Source organism: Mauremys mutica, chromosome 11 (genome assembly GCF_020497125.1).
Source record: "Mauremys mutica isolate MM-2020 ecotype Southern chromosome 11, ASM2049712v1, whole genome shotgun sequence".
Taxonomy (NCBI): Eukaryota; Metazoa; Chordata; order Testudines; family Geoemydidae; genus Mauremys; species Mauremys mutica.
Window position 1 is genome coordinate 7,441,575 of NC_059082.1, and position 26,239 is coordinate 7,467,813.

Consider the following 26,239-nt stretch of genomic DNA (forward strand, 5'->3'; position numbering starts at 1 on the left):
TCTGTCCAACTTCAACAACAACTTTTTCTTAAAACTCTGCAGTGTAGGAGGTGAGTGGAATTGTTATTGAACCTGGCCCAAAGAAATACAGTGGGAAGTCTGCTTATTAACCTCTCAGTAGCACGGCTCGTAGATACGGTACATATAGTGGGACAGTTCTTTGTGCTGCTAATGCTTGTGTTCGTTGCCACTTCACTTCATGCTGAGATTCTTTATGTATGAAAGAATTTTAGGAGCCTTCTTAGAGAGTAATCTCCTGAGGGTTGTTCAACACCTTTCACCACAGGCCCTGATTCTGGCTGGCACCTCTGAGAGCTTCCACAGTCTAAATAAATAATAATAGTTGAAACCCACTGAAGTGCACTGAGCATCTCATACTTAGCACTAGCCAAAAGCAGCAAAAGATTCTTGCAATGAAAACCTGTGGATTCACTTTGTTGGCCTTTATGGTACCTTTGCAAATGTTTGAATAGAGAAGTTTTTATTTGCAAGAATGTTCCCATAACAAATAGACATCACAAGTGCCAGTACAGATCAATATTCCCAAGAGTGCTTGCATTGGAAGGGCTCCCTCTGCCGTTTTGAGCAGCTGTCTTTATGGTTCTCATCACTGGTTGGCTGGACAATTGTCGATGTTAGTGGATAATTTGCAGTTTGATAATCTTTACAAAAGCTTGTTTATCAACGGATATTCCGGGGCTGTGCCACTCGAGCATCTGCTGACGTTTGTGTCTAACAGTGGCTGGTGTATGCCAAGGGATGTGAAAATACAGAGTTTGGAGAATGAATAGCTCTGTTAACCATCGTGCTCACTCAGTCCAAAAACTTGATGCCTTCAGCTTTTGCCTGATCAGATAGGGCGTCACAGCTGAAAACAAAGATTAAAAGAAAACTCTGCCTAGGCCCTTATTAAATGTTGTGCTGTAGAACCACTGAAGAAAGACCATTTGGAAGGCTGGTTGAGCGGGTCAGGCATCTGACTACATTTGATTCATGGATCTGCCACAGCTTAGGTGTGTCACTTGCAGCAGGTCACTTAATTTCCTTGTGCCTGGGGTTACTAGCATTTCCCTATCTCATGGGAGTGTTGTGGGGATAGATACAGACATTCATTAATGGTTGAGATACCCAGCCACCAGAGTGATGGGTACTTTATAAATACCTGGATAGATTTTTGTAGTGACCTCAACCACTAGCTACATCTGTCGCCTCTGGTGGAATGAGATATGGGAAAGCCTGTAGTACCAGTACCCCAGTGCCCACAATGAAATAGACAGCAGACGGCTTCTTCCTGTATCTTTTGAGCTGGGTAGACAGTGAGGAGTACCACAGAAAGTTTGACAGTGTCTTCCAGGTGGTGATGGGATTCTAATGAGAAGAGTTTCCCTTAGCCTGTAGAGCCTGTGCCACAGGAAAAGGTGAAATTTGGATCATTTTTTGCATGTTTAGTATTTTTTTCCCCTCTGAGAAATCAAGCGCCAAAGTTAAACATTTCCCCCCCATAAGTGACGATTAAACGCTGTTAATATCTTTAAGCAAGTAAGTTTCTGAGTCTTCTGTCTTTTCAGTTAGCCATCTATATGGATATGGTCTAGTTAATGCGGAAGCTATTGTAATGGAATCTAAGAAATGGAAAAAAGCCCCCACCCAGCACGTCTGCATTGGAAGCTCCGATAGGACCCCCAGGTGAGTGTTCACTTGTATACATCCCCCAGCACCAGGACTATGTGATGGCACAAATATTCTAGCTTGGGCAGACAATGTGTAACCTCCATCATAAATAATCACTTTCTGTTACAGTTACTCATGCTTACCTGTTAATGTGCTCTGCTATCACGCACCATGCATTGAGGTACATTAGACTCTGTGGCAGGACCACGTCCCTGCAGGCTGGATCTCACACGCATTGTGTGGGCAAGGTCACGCCGCCCAGGGGAAGCCATTTTGAAGAGTGTGCTGCTTCATACCCCTCGCACACACGCTGTCCAGTACCGGACAACACCATGTCTGATTTTGTCTCCGTGCCAGATAGGGGACAACCCTTAGAAAAGCAGACCCGTCCAGCTTCAAACTGGCCGAATGGCCTCCCTAGTGCGTGTGTGTATGTATGTATGTAGAGGAGTGAGTAACTATGCCCTTGGAGTTGGGTTTGAACTCTGTTTTGATGTGGGTGAGTGTCACCTGCTCTCTGTGTGGTGTTTGAAGTATGCATGGTGGCCAACTCTCATAGATTTATCATGAGGCTTGTGATAATTGGTGTTTTTCTGAAAACCCCAGCTCCTGGAGTCATATGAAGGCGTGAGAACTTCAGGGGGTTTGTTTGCTTTTGTTTCTTTGTTTTAAGAGTAAGTTTCTAGCCCTCATGGTTGCAAAGAGAGGCTTGGAAATGCAGAGCAAGTGCACCATCAAGGCTCAAACCAGCAGGCAAACAATAAGAACCCACAATTTATTTTTAATCTCATGATTTTTAAACCAGTTGCATGATTTTGGGAAGGATTTGGGATTTGAACAAATAACGCACACTGGGTTCTTTTGATTTCAGAACCTATAGGGATCATGTTTTCAAGTTTTTCTCTGCAGCCACAAGGACTAGATGTGTATTTTCCTTTTTAAATGGAAGCTGTGATTCTCACTCTGTTCAGAAGAGACCAAAGAAGACAAGGACTTTCTGCTTTACTCTGCCGTTTGCTTTTCTAAACAGTGTCACCCACTCTGGCAGCCTTATGGCGAGACTTGTGGTATTTAGTGCTTTTTCTGAACACAGTAGATGCCCCTACATTAGGGCCCAAGCCTGCCAGCATTTCCTACCAGGCTTACAAAGGGGAGCAAATGCTATTCCTGGGCATATTTGCAGGGTCAGGCCCTTAAAGATGGCCTGTGGAAAGGGAAGTGAGGAAGTTGCTGACCTCATGGGAAGAAGGAGAGGCAAGCAGGTCTGTGGCTGGGACAGCAGTCACCTGAGCCTGGCAATTTGTTCCAGTTGTGCAAAAAATAATTCTGATTTAGAAAATGAAGCCAGGTTTGCGTTGGAGAACAAAGATCCCGAGAATTCCAGTGGCCTTGTCTCTTTTCTGATTTGCACCAAATAAGCAGGGATTTGAAGCATTGTCAGAAATGCTGTAGCAAGGGGAGAGGGTAGTTTTTTGTTTCTAAATCACCATAACTTGTTAAAAGAACAGGAGTACTTGTGGCACCTTAGAGACTAACAAATTTATTTCAGCATGAGCTTTCGTGAGCTACAGCTCACTTCTTTGGATGCAAAGTGAGCTGTAGCTCATGAAAGCTCATGCTGAAATAAATTTGTTAGTCTCTAAAGTGCCACAAGTACTCCTGTTCTTTTTGCAGATACAGACTAACACGACTGCTAGTCTGAAACATAACTTGTTAGTAGAAGCTTTGCAGCAATTCATCTTAGTGCTGCTACAGACAAAGCATATAGGCTGATGGCAAGACGCAGGAGATAAGATATGCTATATACATGCCAGTTCTGAGCCTAGTTTATTGTGCAAATGTCTGACGATACTTTGATTTGAATTTGTTTGAAATGATGCTATTAATGAGGCCATCTTCTAGCAGCTTGACTCAAATTCCTCTCTTCCAAACAGAAGCCCAGCAGTTGATGCATGCAAACGGTCCGTTTTGCATATAGTTTTTATTCCCTTGTGCCTCAGTTATGATTTACCATGTCTCCCCATCCCAGGGAGAAACCGATGTGAAGAGATATCCCAGATGGAGTGGCCTCTGAAGTACCAGGGATCTTCCATTTGGGTAGCTGGACACAAGGGGAATGATTCTGGAACAATACACATTGCAGGCAATGTCCTGAAATGAAGGACCATCCGGGAAACCTTCAAATTCCTCTGTACTAAAACTGGGAACAAAAGCTGTTTTGATCATACCGGAAAGCCTTTCTGCTGCGCTAAGATGGGGACACCAAGAACTGGGCCTCATTTAGAGCAGCGCTTCTCATGCAACTTGTGCTGGCCATCTGCACGAGATGTATTTTTCATAGATTACTAGATTTAAAGGCCAGAATGGACACGATCATCTAGTCTGACCTCCTGCATAGTGCGGAGCATAGAATTTCATCTTGTGACTCCTGTACTGACCCAATAACTTGTGTTAGACTCAGGCATATGTTCCAGGAGGCATCTGGGCTGGCTTTCCTGGTGTCCACTAATTCAGAGTTTGCTGCAAACAGTGGAAAGACTGCAGAGTCAAAGGCAGGCTAGTTCTGTGCTCTACCATATTCAAGGCCAGTTCAGGGCTACTCAGGTGTAAGTACGGGTTTTGTAGACCTTCCCCCTTTCTTTAAGCCTGATCCAAAGTCTGTTGAAATCAATAGAAAGAATCCAATTCAATGGGTTTTGGATCAGGCCCTTTATGGAGAAATTCCTTCTTCTGTTCTCTAATGCCTGGACTGACAGAGATCTCCTGCACCAAAGTTTCAGCCTAAATGGAAACAGGCATGTAAATGTGTTTCCCATTGTGGGAACTGATGACGACCATGGGCAGAATAATCTGTCGGACCAGATTAGTCAATCTGGCTCTTAAAGAATCAAAATTCCTGGTAAGACACACCCTTATTTGCAGCACAAGTGATTTGCTAATCAAAAGAGCATTATTTTATTGGAGCAAATAGAGACTGCAAAGCAGTTCTGAATTTGTAGCCAAAGAAGTTCATAAAACTATTTCTGATGCAGACCCTCATTTCAATCCAAGGAGGAATGTTGCCCCAATAATAATAATACTAATTAATAATGAATAAAAAGTTTGAGACTCATAACTCAGAGATCTTTAAGGCGTGTTCAGAACCATCTGGTTACCACTGAGCACTTCAGCAGACTGGAGTTCTGGATAGGACAATGTATTGGGATGCAGATAGCGTTGATTTGTTACTGTTTGTTGTGAAATCATGAGTAAACAAAACAAAAGAAGTTTGTTGCGGTTTCCAGACGTGAACTGGGGAAACGCAATTGAGGTGGGCAAGTGAAGGAAGATTCTTGTTTCATTAAGCAGTTCCTCTGGCTCCTTGTTTAGCATGAGTATGTGGAAAGAGATGGAAAAATAAGAGAAAGCTGCAAAGAGTGATTCCCTGCTCTAGTACTTCAGTTTCACTCAGGTACAACGCCAGTGAGTTCAATAAAGTATCACCAGTGTAAATTCTTTAGTGACCTGGTGATGAACCAGGTCCTGTATCTTAATAGCTGGTGGGAGTATTGTACGTGTTACCTACCTGAAGTCAGGTGTAACTGAATTCAGATTCTGTAGCCCAGTCCCTGAGGTTTAAACACACCATTCCTCTTGCTGGTGATGTCCCCAAAAGACCTGGCTTGCTAGAGCTTCAGGCCATTTTCGTGCTGCATTAAGTAATTTGTGAAGTCTGTCTGGAAGGAGTCAGATGTTTTGGCCTCATGGTGGTGTCTAGTGTTTCTGATTAGTAACTCCAATAAACTTTTTCTGAACCCTGAAGATGACTGGAAATTAGTCTGGCTAGATGCTTTTTTCCCCCGATCTTGCACAGAAACAGTTTATAGCTAGTCAGGCACAACATAATGTGGAACTGCAGTGGGCTGCACATTATTCCAAAACTTTTCCCCAGATGCTGCTGTGGTGGGTTCCGTTTCACCTGGGTGTTTGTAGAACTGAACTGATAAGTGTCAGATGCCTACACAGCAACAGATTTCATGTATCGTCTGTCTGCCGCCAAATTCAGTTTCGAGCTGGATGCAAAGCCACCCTGAGGGCTCTGGCATGATGGCTGATGTAAGGAGTGACTGGAGAAAAGCTGGGATGTTCTGAATAGCCAGCCCAGGTCCTGGCGTAACCTCGTCTTAACTCTTGTCTTATACTTAGATAGGAAATTCTTTGGGGCAGGGACCGTCCTTTTGTTCTGTCTTTGTACAGCACCTAGCCCTCGTGCTGGTCCATGACTAGGCGCTACAGTAATATAACTAATATATAGTAACCATGGCTCTACATAGAGCCTCTCAGTGTAAAATACCATGTTAAAATGTGCATGTTCCTGTCACTTTGGACCAGAAGGACTAGCTGACAAAGCCACGAAACCAGCCAAGACTATGAATTTTTGAAGCAAGTCATGAAGAGAGAGGAGCAGCTTGAAATCCATTCCTGGGGCATGCAAACAATGTTTTCAAATACTTACAAACCCTCCCAGGGAATTACATCACTGTTTATAATGATTTAGAGGATTTTTTTTATGACTAAGGCAAAATAAAGGCATGCTATGTAATCCCTGCGAGAATCCGGAGCACATGCTTGGCAGTATCCCCAGAGGAAACTTGGGGAATAATAGAAAAACTGCTCCCTCTAATAAATTATACATTAATAACATGGCTGAGAAGTTCACTGGGAACTAATCCTTTGGCGAGTGGTGACTGTTTGTGCAGTTAAGAATGTGGGCGCTTAAATTTGAAAATCTCAGTTGTAAAGGATCCAGCAATTGATATGAGCAAACATCGAGCCTGCCGGGAAAGCAGGGTTTTAAGAGCAGTTGTGGGACTGCTAGTCTTGTGTGATCAGCATGTGTTATGGAATGAGCCAGTGCTGTAGATTCCACTCAGTGTTCTACAAAGTAGCCAGAAAAGTTTGATCAAAGGAAGGAACACAGTGGAGTACTTTAAAGATTGTTCCATAATCTCCCGGCCCAGTGTGGGGCTCTAATTCTGCCCCCTTTGTGTCTGGGCGCAGGAGACCCTGCCGCAGTGTGACTCATTCCCTTCTGCTGTCTGGGAGGCAGGATCTGGGGAGCCTCTGCAGGGGCCACAAGCCCTTTTTGCACTGCAGAGCCCACTCCTTTGGGGATCCCCGTGTGCTGCTGGCAGAGGTGGAGTTGGTGGTTCCATCCACCTGCTATTCACTCCTAGGCCTGGTCTACACTAGGGGCGGGGGGAGAACTAAGGTACGCAACTTCAGCTACGCAAATAGTGTAGCTCAAGTCGAGCTACCTTAGTTTGAACTATTTACTCGTCCTCACGGCGCGGGATCGACGTCCGCGGCTCCCCCATCGACTCCGCCACCGCCGTTCGCGGTGGTGGTGTTCCGGAGTCGACGGGAGCGCGTTCGGAGTTCGATATATCACGTCTAGATGAGACGCGATATATCGAACTCCGAGAAGTCGATTGCTACCCGCTGATCCGGGCGGGTAGTATGGACGTACCCCTAGAGTTGATCTTGGGAGACTCCTCCAGCACTGACACAGGAGTAATGGCTGTTTGCAGGGCTGTCAATTACTTTTGTGCCCCTAGACCTCCCCAGAGCACAGCCTGTGGGGGCACCTCTTGGAGAAGGGGCGTCAACGAGAACTGGCCTCGTAAAATGCAGCAGGGCCAAATCAATTATAGCCAGCAGATTCCATCTGTGTGGCCATTGTCCTATTCGTTGTGTAACTCAGTTCCCCCAGTGGTAGCACGTTGCTCTCCTTTCCACTGCAAACTGTCCTGGCTTCTCCTCTAGGGACATCCATGCCGACCAGATGGTGCGCACAACCACCGTGACCAACGCCTGCGCCAACCACTACGACCAACGCGTGGTGTACCTGGAGCACGTCATAGTGCGAGTCAGCATTGAGCACCCTCGGCGCGGAGACCTGCAGATTAACTTAACTTCTCCGTCAGGGACGGAGTCTCAGCTCTTGGCAAGAAGGTTAGAATGGCTGAATCTATCTGGCCATGTGGTTGCAGCACGCAGGGCCAGGTTAGCTTGGGACTGGCTACCATCATGTTTTGCACATTTTAAAAGAAGGGGTGACTTTCCCTCTTCTCCCTCCTCTAACCCCCAAAATGTATATGCTTGACTGGGACGTGGTGAATCTGCACAGAAGGCTTCTGGAAAATGTTAGGCCAGAAGGAGAATTCGGTGGAAAGCTTAATGAAACAAAGCACTGAAACGGTTCATTTTGAAAATGTCAAAATGAGGCCTAGTGCCAGAAGATCTGGGGAATTATAGATCTGTCAGATGACCTTTGATACCTGGAAAACACTGCAACTGATTATTATACAGTCAATTGGTTATTATACCTAAAGGATAACGGGGTAATAGCAACATGGATTTGTCAAAAACAAATCATGCCAAATCAACCTAATTTCCTTCTTTGACAGGGTTCCTGGCCTGGTGGATATGGGGAAGTTTAGTCATGATCTATATTGCTTTTAGTAAGGGTTTCGGCACAGTCCCACATGTCAATCTCCTACATCAAATAGGCAAATGTGGTCTAGATGAAATTATTATAAGCTGGGTGCAGACCTGTTTGAAAGGCGGTAGTCGAAGAGTAGCTGTCAATAGTTTGCTGTTGAACTGGGAGGACGTATCTAGTGGGGTCCCACAAGGGTTTGTTCTGGGTCCAGCATTATTATTTAGCATTTTCATAATGATGTGGATAATGGAGTAGAGAGTATGCTTATAACGTTTGCTGGGGACACCACCCTGGGAGGGGTCTCAATGACTTTGGAGCTCAGGATAAGAATGACCTTGACAAAATGGAGAAATGGTCTGAAATCAACAAGATGAAATTCAGCATTTTGTCAAGGTCATTCTCATCCTGAGGTCTCTTCCAGCCCTACACTGCTCCCCCGTCGACTCCACTTCCGCCTCTCGCCCTGGTGGAGTTCCGGAGTCGACGGGGAGTGCGTTCGGGGATCGATGTATCGCGTCTAGATGAGACGTGATACATCGATCCCTGATAGATCGATCACTACCCGCCAATCCGGTGGGTAGTGTAGACATATCCTTAGGCTATGTCTAGGCTGTGCCGCAGTGTAGACTACGGAGGTGTGAATTGCAGAGTGCACCAAACTGTTGCATTCTATCTGCCCCACGTGGAGGCTTCTGGCACAACTAAAAGGTACCTAGTTCATGTTAACATAGTCCTCTTTCAAACAGCCCTAAGTTACAGCAAGCTAGGTACCTCTTAGTTCGCATCAGCCATGTCCACACGGAGCAGTTCAAACGTAGCACTGTCGGTGCACTCTGCAGTTTGCTCCCTAGTAGTCTGCACTGCAGTGACAAGCCATTAGGGTGCATATCTCTTAGCACCTCGCAGTGCACCCTGTTTAATTGTCTTGAGTAATGCATTGACGCTACTCTTCAATTGCAGAGCGTTTGATATCTCCAACGAAGGATTTAAAAACTGGGAATTCATGACTGTCCACTGCTGGGGGGAGAAGGCAGAAGGGGAATGGACTCTGAAGATCCATGACACGCCATCCCACATGCGCAACCCAGAGAGGCGGGGTGAGCACACGCTGTTGTCTTTCTGGATTGTCACCAGTAGCATCTGAGCTACTAATTTGGTGTGATGCTTAGAGTGCAGCTATCATGCTCATTCACTGACCATGTCGTACTCGATGCAAATGTTTGTGCTTACCTAGAGTTATGCTTTCAGCTGGGTTTGTGGGGTATAACGTTGCCATGATTCTTAAGGAAAATGTTGCAATACAAAGGATGTTATTGAGCACAGTTTCAAATGTAGGTGCATAAAATTAGGTAGCTGCATCTATACCTAAATCTGGTGATCAACTGTGCTCATCCACCAAAGGTAGGACAAGAAGTAATCGCTTTAGTTTGCAGCAAGGAACAATTAAGTTAGATATTGGGCAACATTTTCTAACTATCAGGATAGTTAAGCACTGGAACAGGTTATCTTGGGAGGTTGCAGAATCCCCATCACTGGAGGCTTTTAAGAACAGGTTAGACAAATACCTGTCAGGGATGGTCTAGGTTTACTTGGTCCTGCCGCAGCATAGGGGGCTGGACTAGATGTCCTCTCGAGGTCTCATAGGACTTGATGTGATGAAATCTGAGGAAATTCTTTATGCTGAAGGGGTTGACAAACTTGTCTATCAAAGGATAATCTAAGAATTAATTGTAAAATTAGCATTACTGTGAAACCAAATTTGCTGACCCCAAGAACAAAGGTTACAAAATCAGAATATAATGGTTCAAAACAAAGAAATGGAAAAGCCGTAATTTTATGTCTGGTGTTCTGGGAATGTGTGAATGGCCAGCTACCTACCTCCAAGGTAGTGCACAGCATTAGTAATTGGAGCAACAAATGCAGTTCCAGAGTGTGCAAACCTAGTGAGGTTGCTTCACTGAGATCAGAATCGAGGCAGACCATGGACAGCCACCAGGCAACAGTCAAAGGACTTCTGTGGCATCAAATATTGATGACATGAAGTGTGTAATAAATACAGAACTGGAGAAGGGGAATGGAGGCTTAAATTGGGTTGTTATTTTTAAATAATTTAGTAATTAATTTGTACAGCCAAGTTAATTTTGACCTAAGTGGAGAATAATATTTCAGCAGCTGTGCTGTTATTAAGCAGCGATGAATTATTAGTAAGGCTGCGATTCTTTCATGGAGGTTGCGGAAGTCACAGATTCCATGACTTTCTGCGACCTCTGTGACTTCCGCAGCAGCTGGTGCGGCTGACTTCCGGGCCGCCCGAGCAGCTGATCCTGGGGACTGTGCGAACAGTGGCCAGTGTGGCTGGTCCCAGGGACTGCCCCAAGCAGCGGTCCTCGGGGTGCCCCTGGGGAGCGCCTGAGCATCAGTCCTGGGGGTGCCCTGGGGACCACCCAAGCAGCAGTGGTCCTGGGATGGCTGAAGCAGCGGCCTGAGGCACCAGGAAGCCATCAGGGGAGTGTTCCCTGTGAATAGCGGCCGGGGGCAGTCAACCCCCAACACTGGAGCCGGGTCCCCCTCCAGCAGGGACCATCGGAGCAGCAGAGGCCCAGAAGTCACCCTAAACTCTAACCCTAAATTGAATTGTTATAATTTCCTGCTGTAGAAAAGGCTACTTCTAGAGATGCTGCTTTTCTACTGCTGCTTAAGGCTTTGTAACTTGTTCTCATTCACTCCTGAGCCTATTTATTCCATTTAATCAGCTCTATAGCGTATATCTTCCATTTGATCCAAGTTACCACTGTCCTGAGCAAACCCAGAATAATCTACTGATGTTCCTTCACACTGTCTTGTTTACAAGCCAATGGTGCTGCTTGCTTAGTCCTGTTTTTAAAAATCAATCATGTTAGGGGGAAAAAATCCTCTGTTTAGAAGACTGTGGAAAACAGCCCTAAAAATAATCTTAACATGTGTTTGGAGACATTGACAAAAATAAGTCTCCTTATCTCCAATTATAGCTTCTGGAGTTAATGGCTCTCTCCATAATTCAGTTATTAAGCAGCTAGTGAAACTGCAGTTTATCACATAGGAGTTAACGCATTAAAAATTCCATGGCTGCCTTGAACTGCTACCTTAATTTAGTCCAGAAGCTCTGTGGTCTAGTAAAGATTTGTATTGAATGATCTTGCTTGTGCTTTCTTGGCTACTTTTATACCGTACAAATTTTACATATGTGACATTTCCTGGCAGTTCTGCTGGGAGTCAGAAGTCCTGGGTTTTGGTCCTAGTTCCCACTACTGCTTTCCCATATGTCCCTAGACTAGATGTTTTACTTCTGTGCACCTTGGTTTCACCAGCTGTGAAATGGGTGAACTTATGCTCACTTCTGAGCAGCAGTCTGAAAACTTACTGATCCTTGTTTGTAAGGGGCTTTGAGAAGTGGAAGGTGAAATGTTAGTTCAGGGGTAGGCAACCTATGGCACGCGTGCCAAAGGCGGCACACAAGCTGATTTTCAGTGGCATTCACACTGCCCAGGTCCTGGCCACCAGTCCGGGGGGCTCTGCATTTTAATTTAATTTTTAAATGAAGCTTCTTAAACATTTTAAAAACTTAATTTACTTTACATACAACAATAGTTTAGTTATGTATTATAGACTTATAAAAAGAGACCTTCTAAAAACGTTAACATGTATTACTGGCACGTGAAACCTTAAATTAGAGTGAATAAATGAAGACTCGGCACAGCACTTCTGAAAGGTTGCCGACCCCTGTGTTAGTTTATTGTCACTGTTGCATCTACTGCAGGGAAGTTAAAGGAATGGAGTCTCATTTTATATGGAACAGCCGAACACCCTTACAACGCAACCACTCCCCATCACTCCCAATCAAGGATGCTGGAGATTTCAGTGCCCAAAATGGAGCCCTCTAAAACAACAGTTTTCCAGAGTCAGATGGAGGTGGTGGAAGAGGAGGAAGAATACACAGGTAAAACCTCTGCAGCCCCTTGATCTGTTTCACTTGCAGCTGAATATTGCTTCCCTGAAAAAATCAGTACCTGCCAGTGTAGATAGAGACATTTTGTGCTGTGTTTATGGTTTGTTTCCTTTGGGAGAGGAGGAGAGAAAAAGAGAATGGAAATCCTTATCCTACCTGGCCTACGCACCCTGGCCTCTGCTGCCACCAGTTGGCCAGATTCAGCCCTGGGGTACACAGGAAGTGTCAGACTGGAGGTCCAGCTAGTCAAATGTCCTGTCTCTGACAATGGCCAACACCAGCTGATTCAGAGGAAGGTGTAAGGACCCCACAGTAGTCGATTTGGGATAATCTGCCCCTCACGTTGTCTCATTCTGGTCTCTAAGCATACATCTACAGTGCAAAAAAACCTCGTGACTGTGAGCCTGGAGCCCAGGACAACTGGGGCTCATGCTATGGGCTCCGAGTCCTTCCCCCTTCCTGAGTTTCAGAGCCCTCACTCCAGCTTGAGCAGGAACAGCGACACCTCTGCTGTTAGCCAGGTAGCACAAGCCCTGAGGCAGTTGACCTGGATTCTGAGGCTACCTGCTGCATTTTTGTTTTAGTTTTTGGCTTTTTTATTGGTGTTTTTGCAGTGTAGACGTACCTTAATAGTTAGTGATTGGCCCAAACTCGAAAGCATGGGGTTTGTTGTCCCTTCCCCAAAAATGTTTGTTTGTGGTTAATTTTTTTATTGATTTTTCATAAAGAAACCAGACAATCACAAAAATGTAAATGAGTGACAGCTTGTATATGTTTCCAAATCCTGCACGCTTCATGGGATCACCAGTAGAATTACGCAATTTTACAACTTGTCAAAGCTGCAAGATCAGTTAATACACAACCAGACAGTACTACATAGGCGTAACATGTTAGGGACGGGGGAACAGTATTAAAGTAGCAGAAGAAATACGTGAATCGGGAGAGGAAGGAAGGAGGGGAGTAGGGGTGGAGGGGGTAGAAGAGAGGTTAGCTGGAATGGAGGTCTGGCCTTCTTTGAGCCATCACAACACTTTTATCCAAATGTATCTAGAAACGGGGTCCAAATTTCTTCAGATTCATATAATTTCTCTCTGTGGCAGAAAGCTATTCTTTCTTTGACTACTAACTCAGACACTCTTACCACTGTTCTATTCTGGGCATAAGGCTACTCCTCCATTTTTTATTAACATTAATTGTGACAAGTCTGGATGATCTTGTTATCCATATAAAGGCCTAATCCCAGTTTGAATCTTGCTAAATTTTTAGCCTCAATAAGTATGTTTACACTGTAGTGTAAGCCCCGGATTCAAACTCAGGCTCAGGCCCCCATTCGGTCTACATACAAATCACACTAACTCAGGGCTTGGACCTGGGGTCTCAGGACCCCCTGGGGCTAGAGGGTCCAACCCTAAAGGCTTGTCTACACTTATCAGGGGATTGACTGGTGATCGATGCATCAGCGGTTGATTTAGCGGGTCTAGTGAAGACCTGCTAAATGGACTGCAGATAGCTCTCCCGTCGACTCCTGTACTCCACCGACTCCTGTATTCCACCGGATCAAGAAGAGTAGGGGGAGTCAACGGGAGAGCGTCTCCCATCGACATCACGTAGCATGGACCCCGTGGTAAGTAGATCTAAGCTATGTCGATCTGAGTTACGCTATTCACGTAACTCAAATTGTGTAGCTTAGATTGAATTTCCCCTGTAGTGTAGACAAGGCCTAAGTCAAGCCAGGACTCAGGGTTCAAGCCCTATTGCTTTGCATTGTAGATGCAGCACCACTGGACTCATGCTCTGGGAGTCCGCCAAAAGTATCCTACAGTTCCATAGTTTGACTTTCTTCGTCCTCTGGACAGTCAAGTTTGGTAGATAGTCACGTTTTCCCACGCTGCACCACAAGCAAAGAGCTAAAGTGGCCTCATTTTGGGAGGGCACCAGGGAACTCTGGGATATGGGTGGTTGGATTTTGACCCCATAATGTAGTGTAGATGCTGGAGCCCAATGTTGGGACCTGGGGTTGAACAATTCCTAACCTGGGGTAACAAATAAGAATAGATACTCAAGCCCTAGGTTAACAAACCTGAAGTCTGCTAACTCAAGTTCTACTAACCCTGGGCTTGCCTTGCAGTGTAGACTTACCCAATGACTTCCTGTGGCAATGAGCTCCACAGGCTAATTATGTGTTGAGTGGAAAAAGTATTTCCTTTGATTGGCTTTGAGTTTGCCGCCTTGTTCATTTCACTGTAAGTGAGTGTATGTGAATGCAGCTCTGTTGACTCCATAGGAGAAATTCTGCTGAGAACACCCAGGCCTGAATTTGGTCTCTTATATTTTACAATGGAAATTGACCCTACTGCCCCAGATGCTGGCTGTTCTTTAAGGTTGGGATTGTTCAAAGCATCTTAAGAGAGTTAGACATCATCTCCCAGTGAATTTTTCTGGGGTTTGGGCCCTTCCCTTTGGCCCCTTAAGAAAATTCCAGCCTATGGAAAACAAGGATACAGCTGTGGCAGCAACCTCTCTTCTGTAGTCTTGGTAGAGGCTAGCAGGACTTACAGAACACATCAGTGGGGTGAAGCACCACCACAAGACTGCTGCGCCATACTGTAAAGATTCTCCAAGTCAACAGGTACAGGGGCTGCTCAAGGAAAAACTTACAGGCTGTAATAGGAAGCTCTGGTTTATTAACTGAGGTCAGTGAAAAATGTGTCCTGGCCTGATTCTCACTTAGGGTGTAGCTGCAGTTCAGTCCGAAGAGGGATTGTAGCACAGACAGATGTGGCATGTCCCGCAGTATCCCGGTGACAAATTGCAGTGCAGACATGGTGGCATGAGCTTCAATGCAGGCCGTATGAGCCAGGGACCCTGGTATGGGCTGGTATTAGTCTGCACTGAAGCCTCTGCCCCCACATCTACACTGCTAGTTTTAGCCATGCTAGTGCAGGTAAACCTAATGCAGGTATGTCTACCCATGCTGCAATCACACCTCCCATTGCAGTGGAGACATGCCCTTACACTCAGGCTATGTCTACACTACAGCTTATGTCAGCATAACTTATGTCGCTCGAGGGTGTGAATAAACCTCCCCCCTGAGTAATATAAGTTACGCCAACATTAGTGCTCGTATGCACAGCACTACGTTGGCGGGAGAGCTTCTCCTGCAGACATAGCTTCTGCCATTCACAGAAGCGGTTTTATTACACCGGCAGGAGAGCTCTCTCCCATCAGCACAGAGCGTCTTCACCCGACGCACTACAGTGGCACAGCTGCAGCGCTGTATGTGTAGACCCGCCCTACAGCTCCTTTGCAGGAAGCTCAAAGTACATTTGCATGACTTTGTGGTGCCTTTATGGCCAGATCAGTATACAGGGGCCTAGTATAAATGAGAATCAGCCCAACCTATCTCCACCCATTGACTTTTATGTCATTATTATTATTATTATTATTTATATTATGGTATTGTCTAGAGACAGTCTCTGCCCCTGGGAACTTACAGCCAAAGTGAGAATTGCCTTGTAGTTACTGTTTCAGTGCCATGAATGACTAGCGGACATGACAGAGAGAGAGAGAGAGAGAGAGAGAGAAAGAGAGAGAAGGGCTGCTAAAAAAAAAAAAAAAAATTCTCTCTACGGCATAAACTTGTATAATTACATGCAGCACCTTTAGCAACACGTGTGACATAGAGAATTCACAAGGTGCCCACAGAAGAGAAGCTATAATGGGATTTTTATTGAATAGTGATCTGTTCTTTGGGCCTTTTAACATTGCACATAAACGATTAGCAAGAAAAGCTGCATCGCTTTGGTTTGGCAGATGTTCTTCATATAAATATTATGGCTGCTAGATAAATGTTGGGCTGCATTTTGAACATACACATCTCTTAATTATGCAATACCTTCCTGCACACCAACAAAACTGACAATTCAGGAGTCAGTGAAGGATTGACTTAAAGAATTTTGGAACGGACTAACACCCCTCATATTAACACTACCACCAATGCAGCTGCAGCTGTCTTTTCCAGCTTGTTCCAAAAATAATTGTATTATTTGCACACTAGTCTACTGTTGTTTTTCCTGTGGTCTTATAAACCATGGTGAGGTGCAATGTGCAAATGGATAGTTTTTGAAAATCTGTATAGTACGGATGGTTTTTAAGCTTGACTAGAAATTCTAGGTGAGCTGGGCAGTTGAATTCTTAGGACACGTGTCTCTGCTGCCTTAGTCTATCTAACGAACCTGCATCTGTAATGAAATTGGACTTTCTGGAGAGCTCCTATGTTCGCCAGCTAATTTTGGTAGCAAATCATTCCCACACCCATTCCCCTTTATTTCACAGCCACTTCCCTATCTGCACACCCACCCTTCTGATCTCTGGTTACAAGTAGCCCAAGTGCCTCAGAACAAAACTTTTCCAGAGTTTGATGAGGGTGAGTTATAGAGTATTGAGTCAGGCCCATCTCGACTTACTAGAACACCAGCCTACCTGGTTAAGGAGCTCATGAATGTTAAGACTAAGACAACTCTTCTCTAGCACTGGGCAAAACTTTTCCCACAAAACATTGTTCTTTGGAAAAAAAAAATGCAGATTCGGTGACACTAAAACATTTTGTGAATTTGTGTCAGTTTTGCCAAATAGTTTTTCTTGAAAACAAAATCAAATCCTGAACACATCAAAACGTTGTAATTTTTCTGTTCAAAATCACTTTTGTTGAAAAATTTCCTTTAATTTTATTTTTTTTAAATCCAAAACATGACAAAATGTTCAAGATTGAAACAAAACATTTCATTCAACCCCAAACTGATTTTTTTAAAAACTTTTTGATTCAATGAAAATTTTCATTTTGGTTTTGACGCCAAACAAGTTTTTACAATTTTTTTTCAGCATTGCCAGTGAGTTTAAAAATTGTTATTCGTCCACCTCTTCTCTTTTCCCATATCCCACTTCTCTGTTTTCCTCTGGACCAAGTGAAGCTGCTAGTTCCAGAAGTCAGCTTCAGCGCATCTCAAGAGAGTTGGCCTAGTGGAAGCAGTTGGAGAAGTCTCTAAAATGAAAGTTGAGTTGGTTCAACTCTTTCCATCTCCCAGCCAGTGCCTCTGGCACAGTGTATCATTACAAAGTCTCAGTGGTAGCAGAGTACTGCAGTCTGGCATTGCCTAGTGTTTGAGTTGCAGAGGTTTTAGGAGAATATAACATTGTAGTTCAATTGTCAATAGATAAATATTCGTAATAAAATATAGGTTCAAGGACTAGACAATGGGATACAAACCCTCTGACTTCTAGGTCACCAGTTCAAATCCTGGCACAGCAACTAAAAGCTATTGCCATCTGCTAGATCATTGACCTAGATGGTGTCAGTCCTGTTCCCGGTGTCTCCACCATAGCATGGACTCTTGCTGGTGTCTGTAGAGGTCAGAATTGAATGGGCAGTAGAAACACAGACCTGCTCTCCACTTTTCGGAGGTGGGTTCTGGAGCAGCATGAGGCAACGTGTGCTGTTGCTGTCCATGCTGGTTCTGCTGGTCCCTGGGTAAACACGAGTCTTCGGTCACCCACTGGCCAGTCCAGCATCGTTCTCAAGATTCACCCGAGATAAGAAACAAAACATGAAGATGCAGAACAGCACTTGAGCATGGTTGCTGTGAACTAGGGGGATGGCATCTCAGGAGCATGCTACAGTCTGTCATGGGGCTGCACTTGCAACATTTTGTGTTGAAGGTTGGGCAAGTTAACCAGGTGGTTGGTGTGAAAAGGAGAGAGGAGTCAAGCTGTGCTCTCTGAGCATCTAAAACAAGCCTGTTTCTGGGAGGAAGGGCACTAGAGTTAGGCTGGATAAGAGAGCCTCCAAATTCCCTTACAGCTGTTGGTGCTGCAGTGGTGCACACAGTCGTGTGGGAGGAAAGTGGGATGGGCTGCTCTGGGCCATAGAGAGCTGAGCAGCCTGGACATATCCACCAGCCCACACACTGACAGTAAAGAAATGGATGCTACAAGGGGGAACAAAATTAAAAGTTGAAAAATAAAATGTCTCATCGCCCCTACCACAAATTGGTCGTGCCGATGTCAGGGGAATGAGAAAGATCTGCTATTTCCTTGCACATGGAGACGGGGTTGGTTCCAAACCCTTCAGAAAAACATTCCACAAAAAGCCAAACAGGACACTGCCACACACAAAATACAGCTGGAACTGGAAAGGATGGAGGAAATGCAAAAGCGAGGCTGGTGTCGGTGTAGATATGGGGGATGTGTGTGCAAGACTCTTTATAACAAAACAAAACAAAAGACTCTATTGACCGGGCTGTCGGCAGAGGCTGAGATTTTTGTAGGGATGGGGAAAGGCTAAGGGCAAATGCTAAATTATGAGGGGAAAAGAATGTTGTTTGGGAAGATCAAGAAATGCAAAGGTGGAACACAGGCTCAGCTCTGTGATAGAACTATGTAACCAGAGTGATATGTCCCTTCCAGTGGTGGCTGGACCACATTGAGGTTAGTAAGCTTGCTACAGCCTTGACCAATAAAAGCACATTTTTTTAGCTCAGGCAATAGCAGCTCATGCTTTTAGATCCAGAGGTCCAAGGTTCAATCCCCACTGCCAATAACTCTCCCAGGGACATTGCATTACGTATATGTATTAGACCTGCTTTGAGCAGTGTTAGATGACACAAGGTGAAATCCTGACCCCGTGAGAGTCAATGCGAGTTTTGCCATTGACTTCAGGGGGGCCAGCATTTCACTCACAGTGCTTAAAACACTGGCAGCAGCTAATGGCCTGGCTACGCCAGAGCCCCCAGTGTTGGTAACTTGGGTGGAGTCAAGCTGGAGGTAGCAACGGTGGGAAGTCACTGCAGAATTTCCCAAGTGTACACGAGTATGTTGGCCAGACGGCTGTCAGAGACACAGCCTGGTATCCAGTGCCTCTTGTCTCCCTTCTCTGCCTTTGTCTCTAGGGTCACCCTCCCCCCTCAGTTACTTTTGTTATGCCCCACAAAGCTGTTTCCTCTGATGGTGATAGAATAGTATCATATGAGATGGCCAGGGTAGGTTTTCGAAGGGCTTTCAGGCTCATAGTCACTGCTTTGGGAGAGATTTCAGTCCCTGTATTTCCTGTATCACTTTTACCTCTTTCTTTTTTGGTGGTGTATATGCACATATAGTTTTCTTCCAACTGCCACCTTCACATCTGATTGGACGATGCTATTGGAAAATAATTGTCCTAGCTGGAAGTGTCGACCTGGTTACAGCACATTTCCTGCCTTTAAAGAGATAAGGCTCTTTTCTATCATTCCTTCTTAACTTTTTCACTCTATAACCAATCTGAATTAGTAACATATGAATATGGATCTGTTACCATTGATAGCTAAATATTATTAAACTAGCCAGATAATATAAATGCTCAGTCGTTGCTTAGGAGAGAAGCACACATGAACACAAAATCAAAGCACATATTAACATAAACACATGTATGTTTGTGCAAATGTTTTTCTATACATATAGAACATGGACATGAAGTCTTATTTGATGGCAGCAGTTTGTCCTTTGGCTGTTGGATGCTGTGTATGATAACTCTGTCCCCCTCCTCTACATACATGTTAGGGGGGCTGTTGACAAATCGACTGGAATGGCTTTCCGGCTCTTCTGTGCCAAGGGTTCGTGTTAATTTTAAAATTCTCAAAGCAGCAGGGCCAAATCTATCCTGTTTTATCTTCCTCCGGAGTTAGCCCCCCTCAATATAGTTTCTCAGCACCTCATACATTTACACACATGGCGATGGGACATTAACACTTCTGGGGTGTGCTTGGAAGAACTTGTGCCAATTCTTTCAGCAAAAATCTTTCTCTCCTTTTAAGGTCCATGTCATCCTGAATGTGGCAACAAAGGCTGCGATGGTCCTAATGCAGATCAGTGCTTGAATTGCATCCATTACAGTCTTGGAAGTGTTAAAGCTGGCAGGTAATGATGTTATTATTTATTTGCATTACAGCAGTGGCCCTTTTGTGCTAGGAGCTGAATGTGCTACTAATAAGAGACAGCCCCCTTCCTCCAAATAGCTCATAATCTAAACAGACAAAGGATGGTAGTGCAGGAGCATTATTGGTCCCATTTTACAGATGGGAAAATAAGGCACAGAGATGAAGTCACTTGCCTGAGGTCTTATAGGGAGTTTGTAACCTGAACCTTGAACTGCTGCATCCTCGTTCAGTGCTTTAACCACCAGGCCATTGTTTTGTTCACAAGTTAGTGTATGATGAACACTCTAGTTTAATGAAATATCATCTGAAAGAGAAGCCTGGTTGAGATCTGTTAATAGAAAGATGAACCAGTTGCCTGTGGTGGGGAGGAAGGATGGTCTTGTGGTTAAGGCAGCGCCCCAGGGCTCACCAGACCTGGCTCCTCTTCCTGCTTATACCATGGGTGACCTTGGGCAAGTCACTCAATCTCTCCAAGCCCCACCTATAAAAGGGGGACAATGGTACTTCCCTGCCTTCTAGGGCATTGTTAATGTTTTGATGCTACTCAGATCATGCGGTGATGAGTGCCCTAGAACATTAAATCATTAAAGGTCACCGATTCCAGTGCCGCTCTGATGGGTAGTTACTGAAAGTTGTTTCCATTTGACTGGTGTTTCCCATGAGACTTGGGCTCTGAAGGGCCTAAATTATTTTTGAAAATGGGATGTAGGCTCCTAAATCACTTTGGCTCTTTTGAAATGTTTGCCCATAGAACTAGTTATCAAGTCAGTGTGCGTTAACATTGGGGGAACTGTAAGAACCTTTGAATCCCATGCTATTTATGGGAGCGGTTTTAAAGACCATTCCCAACCACTGAAATTCAGTTTACACCTTGATAATTAATAAAGAATAAATAGGAGTAGATTGTTTTAAAGGATGAAATGATCTAGTAATTCTGCAAGTAAAAATACTGATGAGGGGAGCTGTCTGGTAGGATGACTGGTGTGCAGTAACCATCCCACTGATACAGTCAGACAAGCAAGTGCTGGAGTTAATTGCATAAGCAGCATTTCTTTACAATAAATACCAAATGAGAACCAAGCACTTGCACAGCTAAATACCAGACTTAATGAGCTGAGAATACTGTACCTTCTGGGAACTGGGATCCATACTCTTTTGCTTTTCAGATGTCTAAATGTGCATCTGTTTAATTTATACTTGGTAGTATAATCCTTTGAAGCCAGCACACATACTGCCCCAACACCTAGACGTCCTGACACCTAAATCTTCTTCTCTTGGATTGATTTGTATCTCACATGAGATGATTGCATACTATCAGTTCAGACTTGGTTATTGCAACTTGTATTTTACAAAGCAATCCCATCTGAATATCTAATTCCACAAAGATCATGCTACGACAGTGCTTAATAGTAATTTTTTCCAAACTTTCCTCTAACTTGGTGGAATGACTCAGCAGAAACAAGAACATAGGTGCAGCTAGCAAGGGATTTCCTCAAGGTCAAAGAAAGGAGCCACAAAATCTCCTTTAACCTGAGGTTCAACCTAGTCCTAATATAATTTATATTGCCTTAACACCTAAGAGCCCTAGTCCATTGTGCTAGGTGCTGTACAAAGAACCAAAAGATGATCCATGCCCCAGAGACATGACAAACTAAGTATAAGATAAGGGACCACGGCGGGATACAGACAGAAGAACATAAGGAATCAATGAGACAGTAGTACCAGATGCTTCCCCAAAGGCTTTCTTCTTCCTCCGTCTCCTAAAGGGTTTATTTCTAAGCCTTCTCCTGAGCACCTGTGCAGGAGGAAAGAGAAGCTGAGCTGAGAATGATGAACTACAGGTGGCCAATATTAGTCGCATGGCTTAATGCGCTCCTGGAAGACACTCTGATACCATGGTGATGAAAGCATCATAAGAACCTATGTAGAATAGAAAGTTTAGCCCCTTGCTCACTGTCTGGTCCCTGGATTTATCACCGTACCTTTTTGCCTTAGTGTAATCTCTTTATCATGGCCAATCCAGTGAGGTGTTGAGTGCCCTCCATTCTTGTTGGCTTCGCTGGATGCATCTGGCGGAAGTGAGTCCTCGGACATTGATTATATGTCTGGTTTGTTTAATTCTTCTCCAGGGTGTGTGTGAGCTCGTGCCCTTCAGGGTATTTTGGGGATAACGCAAGTAGGAGATGCCGAAGATGCCAGAAGGGGTGCGAAACCTGCACGGGCAGGGGCCGAAACCAGTGTACATCTTGCCAACGCGGTTTCTATCACCACCAGGAAACAAATTTATGTGTGGTGTTCTGTCCAGCTGGGTTTTACGCCGATGAAAGTAAGGATGTGAACAGTCTACAGATTGGAGCATGAGAATGTGGGGGGTGGTTTTTTCCCCAAATGAACATGAATGGAAGAATTTAAGAAATCTAAAATGTCAGGGTAGAGCCTCCATGTGATGAGCCTTTGAATCAGCATCTAACAGGCAGATCTCTACTGCAGTCAAGTTGAACATGGCACTGTCGCTGCTACTAGTGATGACAACCAGAATGCTACAGTAACGTGAGCCAGTGCAAGAAAAAATACACAGTGCCTCTTCAAAAATTGGACTGATCATCCTCATTAAGAGGCACACGGTGACAAACTCAAAATTTAAGTGTAGACACTTCCATAGTTAGATTGACATAAGTTGCCTTGCGTTGACCTAACTCTGTAGTATAGACCAGACCTTAATCACCTAACTCACTTAGATACCTATGGAAAATTCCACCTTAGTCGTTATTTCAAAGGTGGAAACCCCAACTAGAGAAATGTAACTATTAATTGCCATGGCTGCAGTTCAGTAGGCATTATTATTATTATTTATTATTATTCCACCTGTCTCGCTAAGGTGTTTTGCTTTGGATCACTTGCCAGGGAGGGGGTGGAGAAAGAAAAGAGGTAACCAATGCAAGCCATTGAACAGAGAACAGAGGGGAATTTAAAACGAAGTGACATTTCCCAATATCCCATTGTAAATACTGTTTTTCCCCATAATATTAAAGGTCACATTTGTGAGTCTAACGGCTGGAATGTCGTTCCTCCCCCAGCCCTTCCTGCCAATACTCCCTTTTGTTCCATTGTGTCTGTAATGAGTAGCCCTGGACAGCACTGTGAACATTTTTAGTAAGTCAAGCTGTGGGCAGGAATAGAAATGCTGCTGCTTCACTTTACTCACACGGTGGATCGACATCAGTCTATACTTAATGTATCCATGAGGCCCCATTAGCACAAAACACCCCATGGAAGTCAATGCGAGCTTTGTCTGAGTGAGGATTTGGACAATCTAGAGCCCAATACAACTCCCATTAAAGGCTCCCATTGACTTCAATGAGAGTTGGATTGAGCCCATAGCATGAGCCCACACAAATTTATGCAGCTTCTGGCCTATTGAAATGTATGGAGATAATTTGATATCTATGAGAAGCAGCATATATTGAATCAGAAACATCATAAAACTCCTAGCCGAGTTGGCTTAATCAAGCAAGTATTTACTGTGTGTGTGTGTGTGTGTGTGTGTGTGTGTGTGTGTGTCCCTCTGAGTTATCCACATAGTCTGAACACCACCCATCTGTATGTCCTTTTCATAGAAAGGGTTCACGGTATGACGAAAATGCTGTAAGCTGTTGCCTGCAAATAGCTGCTGAACTGCAGGACTTTTCAACTCGTAAGATCTTTCTTGTGCATTGTGACTAGACTGCTGCTTGCATTTCTCTGGGCAGATATTATTTATACTGACTTTCTTTGTTTCTAAAAGGTCAAAAACTCTGTCTTGAATGTCATCAAAGCTGTAAAAAATGTGCTAGTGATCCAGATAAACATATTCTATGCAAGGATGGATTCAGGTAAAATTAACTTTCAAAATGTTTGTCTCTATATTAAACTAAAGAAACTGATGTGAAATCTGCACATTATGATAAATCAAAAAGCGGAATTTAAAAAATAGATATTTATGTTTCAATAACACTACGACTGTGATCCAAATTGCCAAAAGCCAGGAAATTCAAAGGAGGGAGCAATCATTATATAACATAACTCATCCTGTAGCTCAGTGTTTCCCAAACTTGGGACACTGCTTGTGTAGGAAAAGCCCCTGTCGGGCCAGGCCGGTTTGTTTACCTGCCGCATCTGCAGGTCCGGCCAATCGTGGCTCCCACTGGCTGCGGTTCGCTGCTCTAGGCCAATAGGAGCTGCTGGAAGCGGCATGGGCTGAGGGCCTGGAGCAGTGAACCATGGCCAGTGGGAGCCGCAATTGGCCGGACCTGCGGATGCGGCAGGTAAACAAACCAGCCCGGCCCAACAGGGGCTTTCCCTACACAAGCGGCGTCTCAAGTTTGGGAAACACGGCTGTAGCTGAAAAGCACTATGTACATTCCATCAATTTATCTACAGCACTCATCACTGTGGTATAGAAGTGCCACATTGCACGTATAGATAGCCCTGAGTGGGCCTCAGATGGCACTGCTAAGTATTATTATTTTTATTGTTATTGTCACTGATAAAGAAAAGTCTCATTTCCCCATCGTTTAGGGTTGATCCAAAGCCCACAGAAGTCAATATAAAGCCTTCCATTAATTAAATGGGCTTTCGATCAATGGTCTTTAGAGTGGTGTAAATCTGGGAGTAAATCCATGGCAGTCAGTGGAGTCAGTCTAAGTGAGAGGAGAATCAGCCCCAGATTGTTAGCTGACCACCGACCACCATTTTGACTTGTGTCTTTGATGTTGTCTACACTCTGAAGATGCTTTGCAATATAGATATACCGGTGAAGTCCCCTAGTGTTAGACGGGGCTTATGCCAACAGAAGGAGTTTTTCTGTCAGAGTAGTAACACCGCCATCCCAGATGACATTAGCTATGTCAACAGAAGCATTCTGCTGTCAGCATAGCTGTGTCTGCACTGGGGTTTTTGTTGGCTAGTGGGGTGGTGCTTCCATACCCCTATCCAAGAGAGCTGTGCCGTGAAAACTTTATTGTGTAGACCTGGCGTCAGTCTGCTAACAGGCATGATGTTATCTATCATGCTCGCGTTACACCTACTCCAGCCCCTGTTAAGGTCCATGGGAATCGGAGCCAGGCCTGTTGTCTCTAGATGGGCCTACCCCTGCCAGCTGCCGAGCACTCTGTCCCAGCATGGACATCACCAGGAGCTAAGGGAGCTCAGCTCCATGCAGCATGGGGCTCCTGTCTCCCACCTCACTTCTGGCTCTCACTGGCTCTTTCTAATCCCCTTAATGCTGTCTGATTTAAATTCCCTTTGCTGGGTTTGTTTATAAGCTGGGCTGGGGGTGGGGATGTGGGGAGGACATCTAAAAGGAAAAAAGACCAAATAAAAATGTTTACATTGAATATTATACAACGTACGGTTTCTACATGAGCCTCAGGGAGCTACTTCAGAACCTTCCCCAGTTCAGCACGTCCCCTGCAGCCGATTTTTCAAAACAAGGGATGTTTACCTAGTGACAGGAGTTATTGGGTTGATCCTATAAATATCAAATTTTGGTGCATTTAAAATGCATACTACAAACACAGAGGTCCCTTATTTAGGCCTTATTTAAACAGGAAAGTTTTACCGGTTATACCAATATAGCTATAGCAGTCTAGTTGTACAGATATAGTTACACCGGTACCAAAAGCTCATGTGGGCACTCTTATTTCAATATGAGTGACTTTACTTATTTGTTTATTTGTTTATTTATTTAATTTTGGTAGCTTAAACCCTTCCCAAGTGACATAAGCTAACCTGCAAAAAGTCACGCTTAGACCAGAGTCAGTGTCCCCAGGGAGGATACTGGCATAACTATAGCTCCTTATGCATGGCAATTCGGAGTCTCAGCTCCTGGAAAAAAAAACAAACACACACACACACACATATTAAATCAAGATGGCTCCTTTGGTGCTAACTTGCACTGGGCCCAGCCTGAGGCAGCACCAGCACGCCAAGCGCGTGCCTGGGGCAGCAAGCCACAGGGGGTGCTCTGCTGGTTGCCGCGAGGGCAGCAGGCAGGTTGCCTTCGGTGGCATGCCTGCGGAGGGTCCGCTGGTCCTGCGGCTTTGGCGGACCTCCTGCAGGCTGCCGCCAAATCCGTGGGACTGGGGACCTCCT

At 44.7% G+C, this 26,239-nt stretch overlaps 1 protein-coding gene across 6 annotated transcripts in view; it reads left to right on the forward strand.

The window, feature by feature from the left end:
• The window catches only part of PCSK6 (proprotein convertase subtilisin/kexin type 6), a 267,354-nt gene that overhangs the window by 230,487 nt on the left and 10,628 nt on the right, over positions 1-26,239 (forward strand). For all 6 annotated transcript variants that reach the window (XM_044980726.1, XM_044980728.1, XM_044980727.1 and 3 more), the window contains 7 exons: positions 1,569-1,686; positions 7,477-7,665; positions 9,116-9,252; positions 11,952-12,131; positions 19,985-20,087; positions 22,237-22,433; positions 23,892-23,979. In XM_044980726.1, coding sequence (XP_044836661.1) covers positions 1,569-1,686; positions 7,477-7,665; positions 9,116-9,252; positions 11,952-12,131; positions 19,985-20,087; positions 22,237-22,433; positions 23,892-23,979 — 1,012 coding nt within the window. The remainder of the gene's footprint in view (positions 1-1,568; positions 1,687-7,476; positions 7,666-9,115; positions 9,253-11,951; positions 12,132-19,984; positions 20,088-22,236; positions 22,434-23,891; positions 23,980-26,239) is intronic.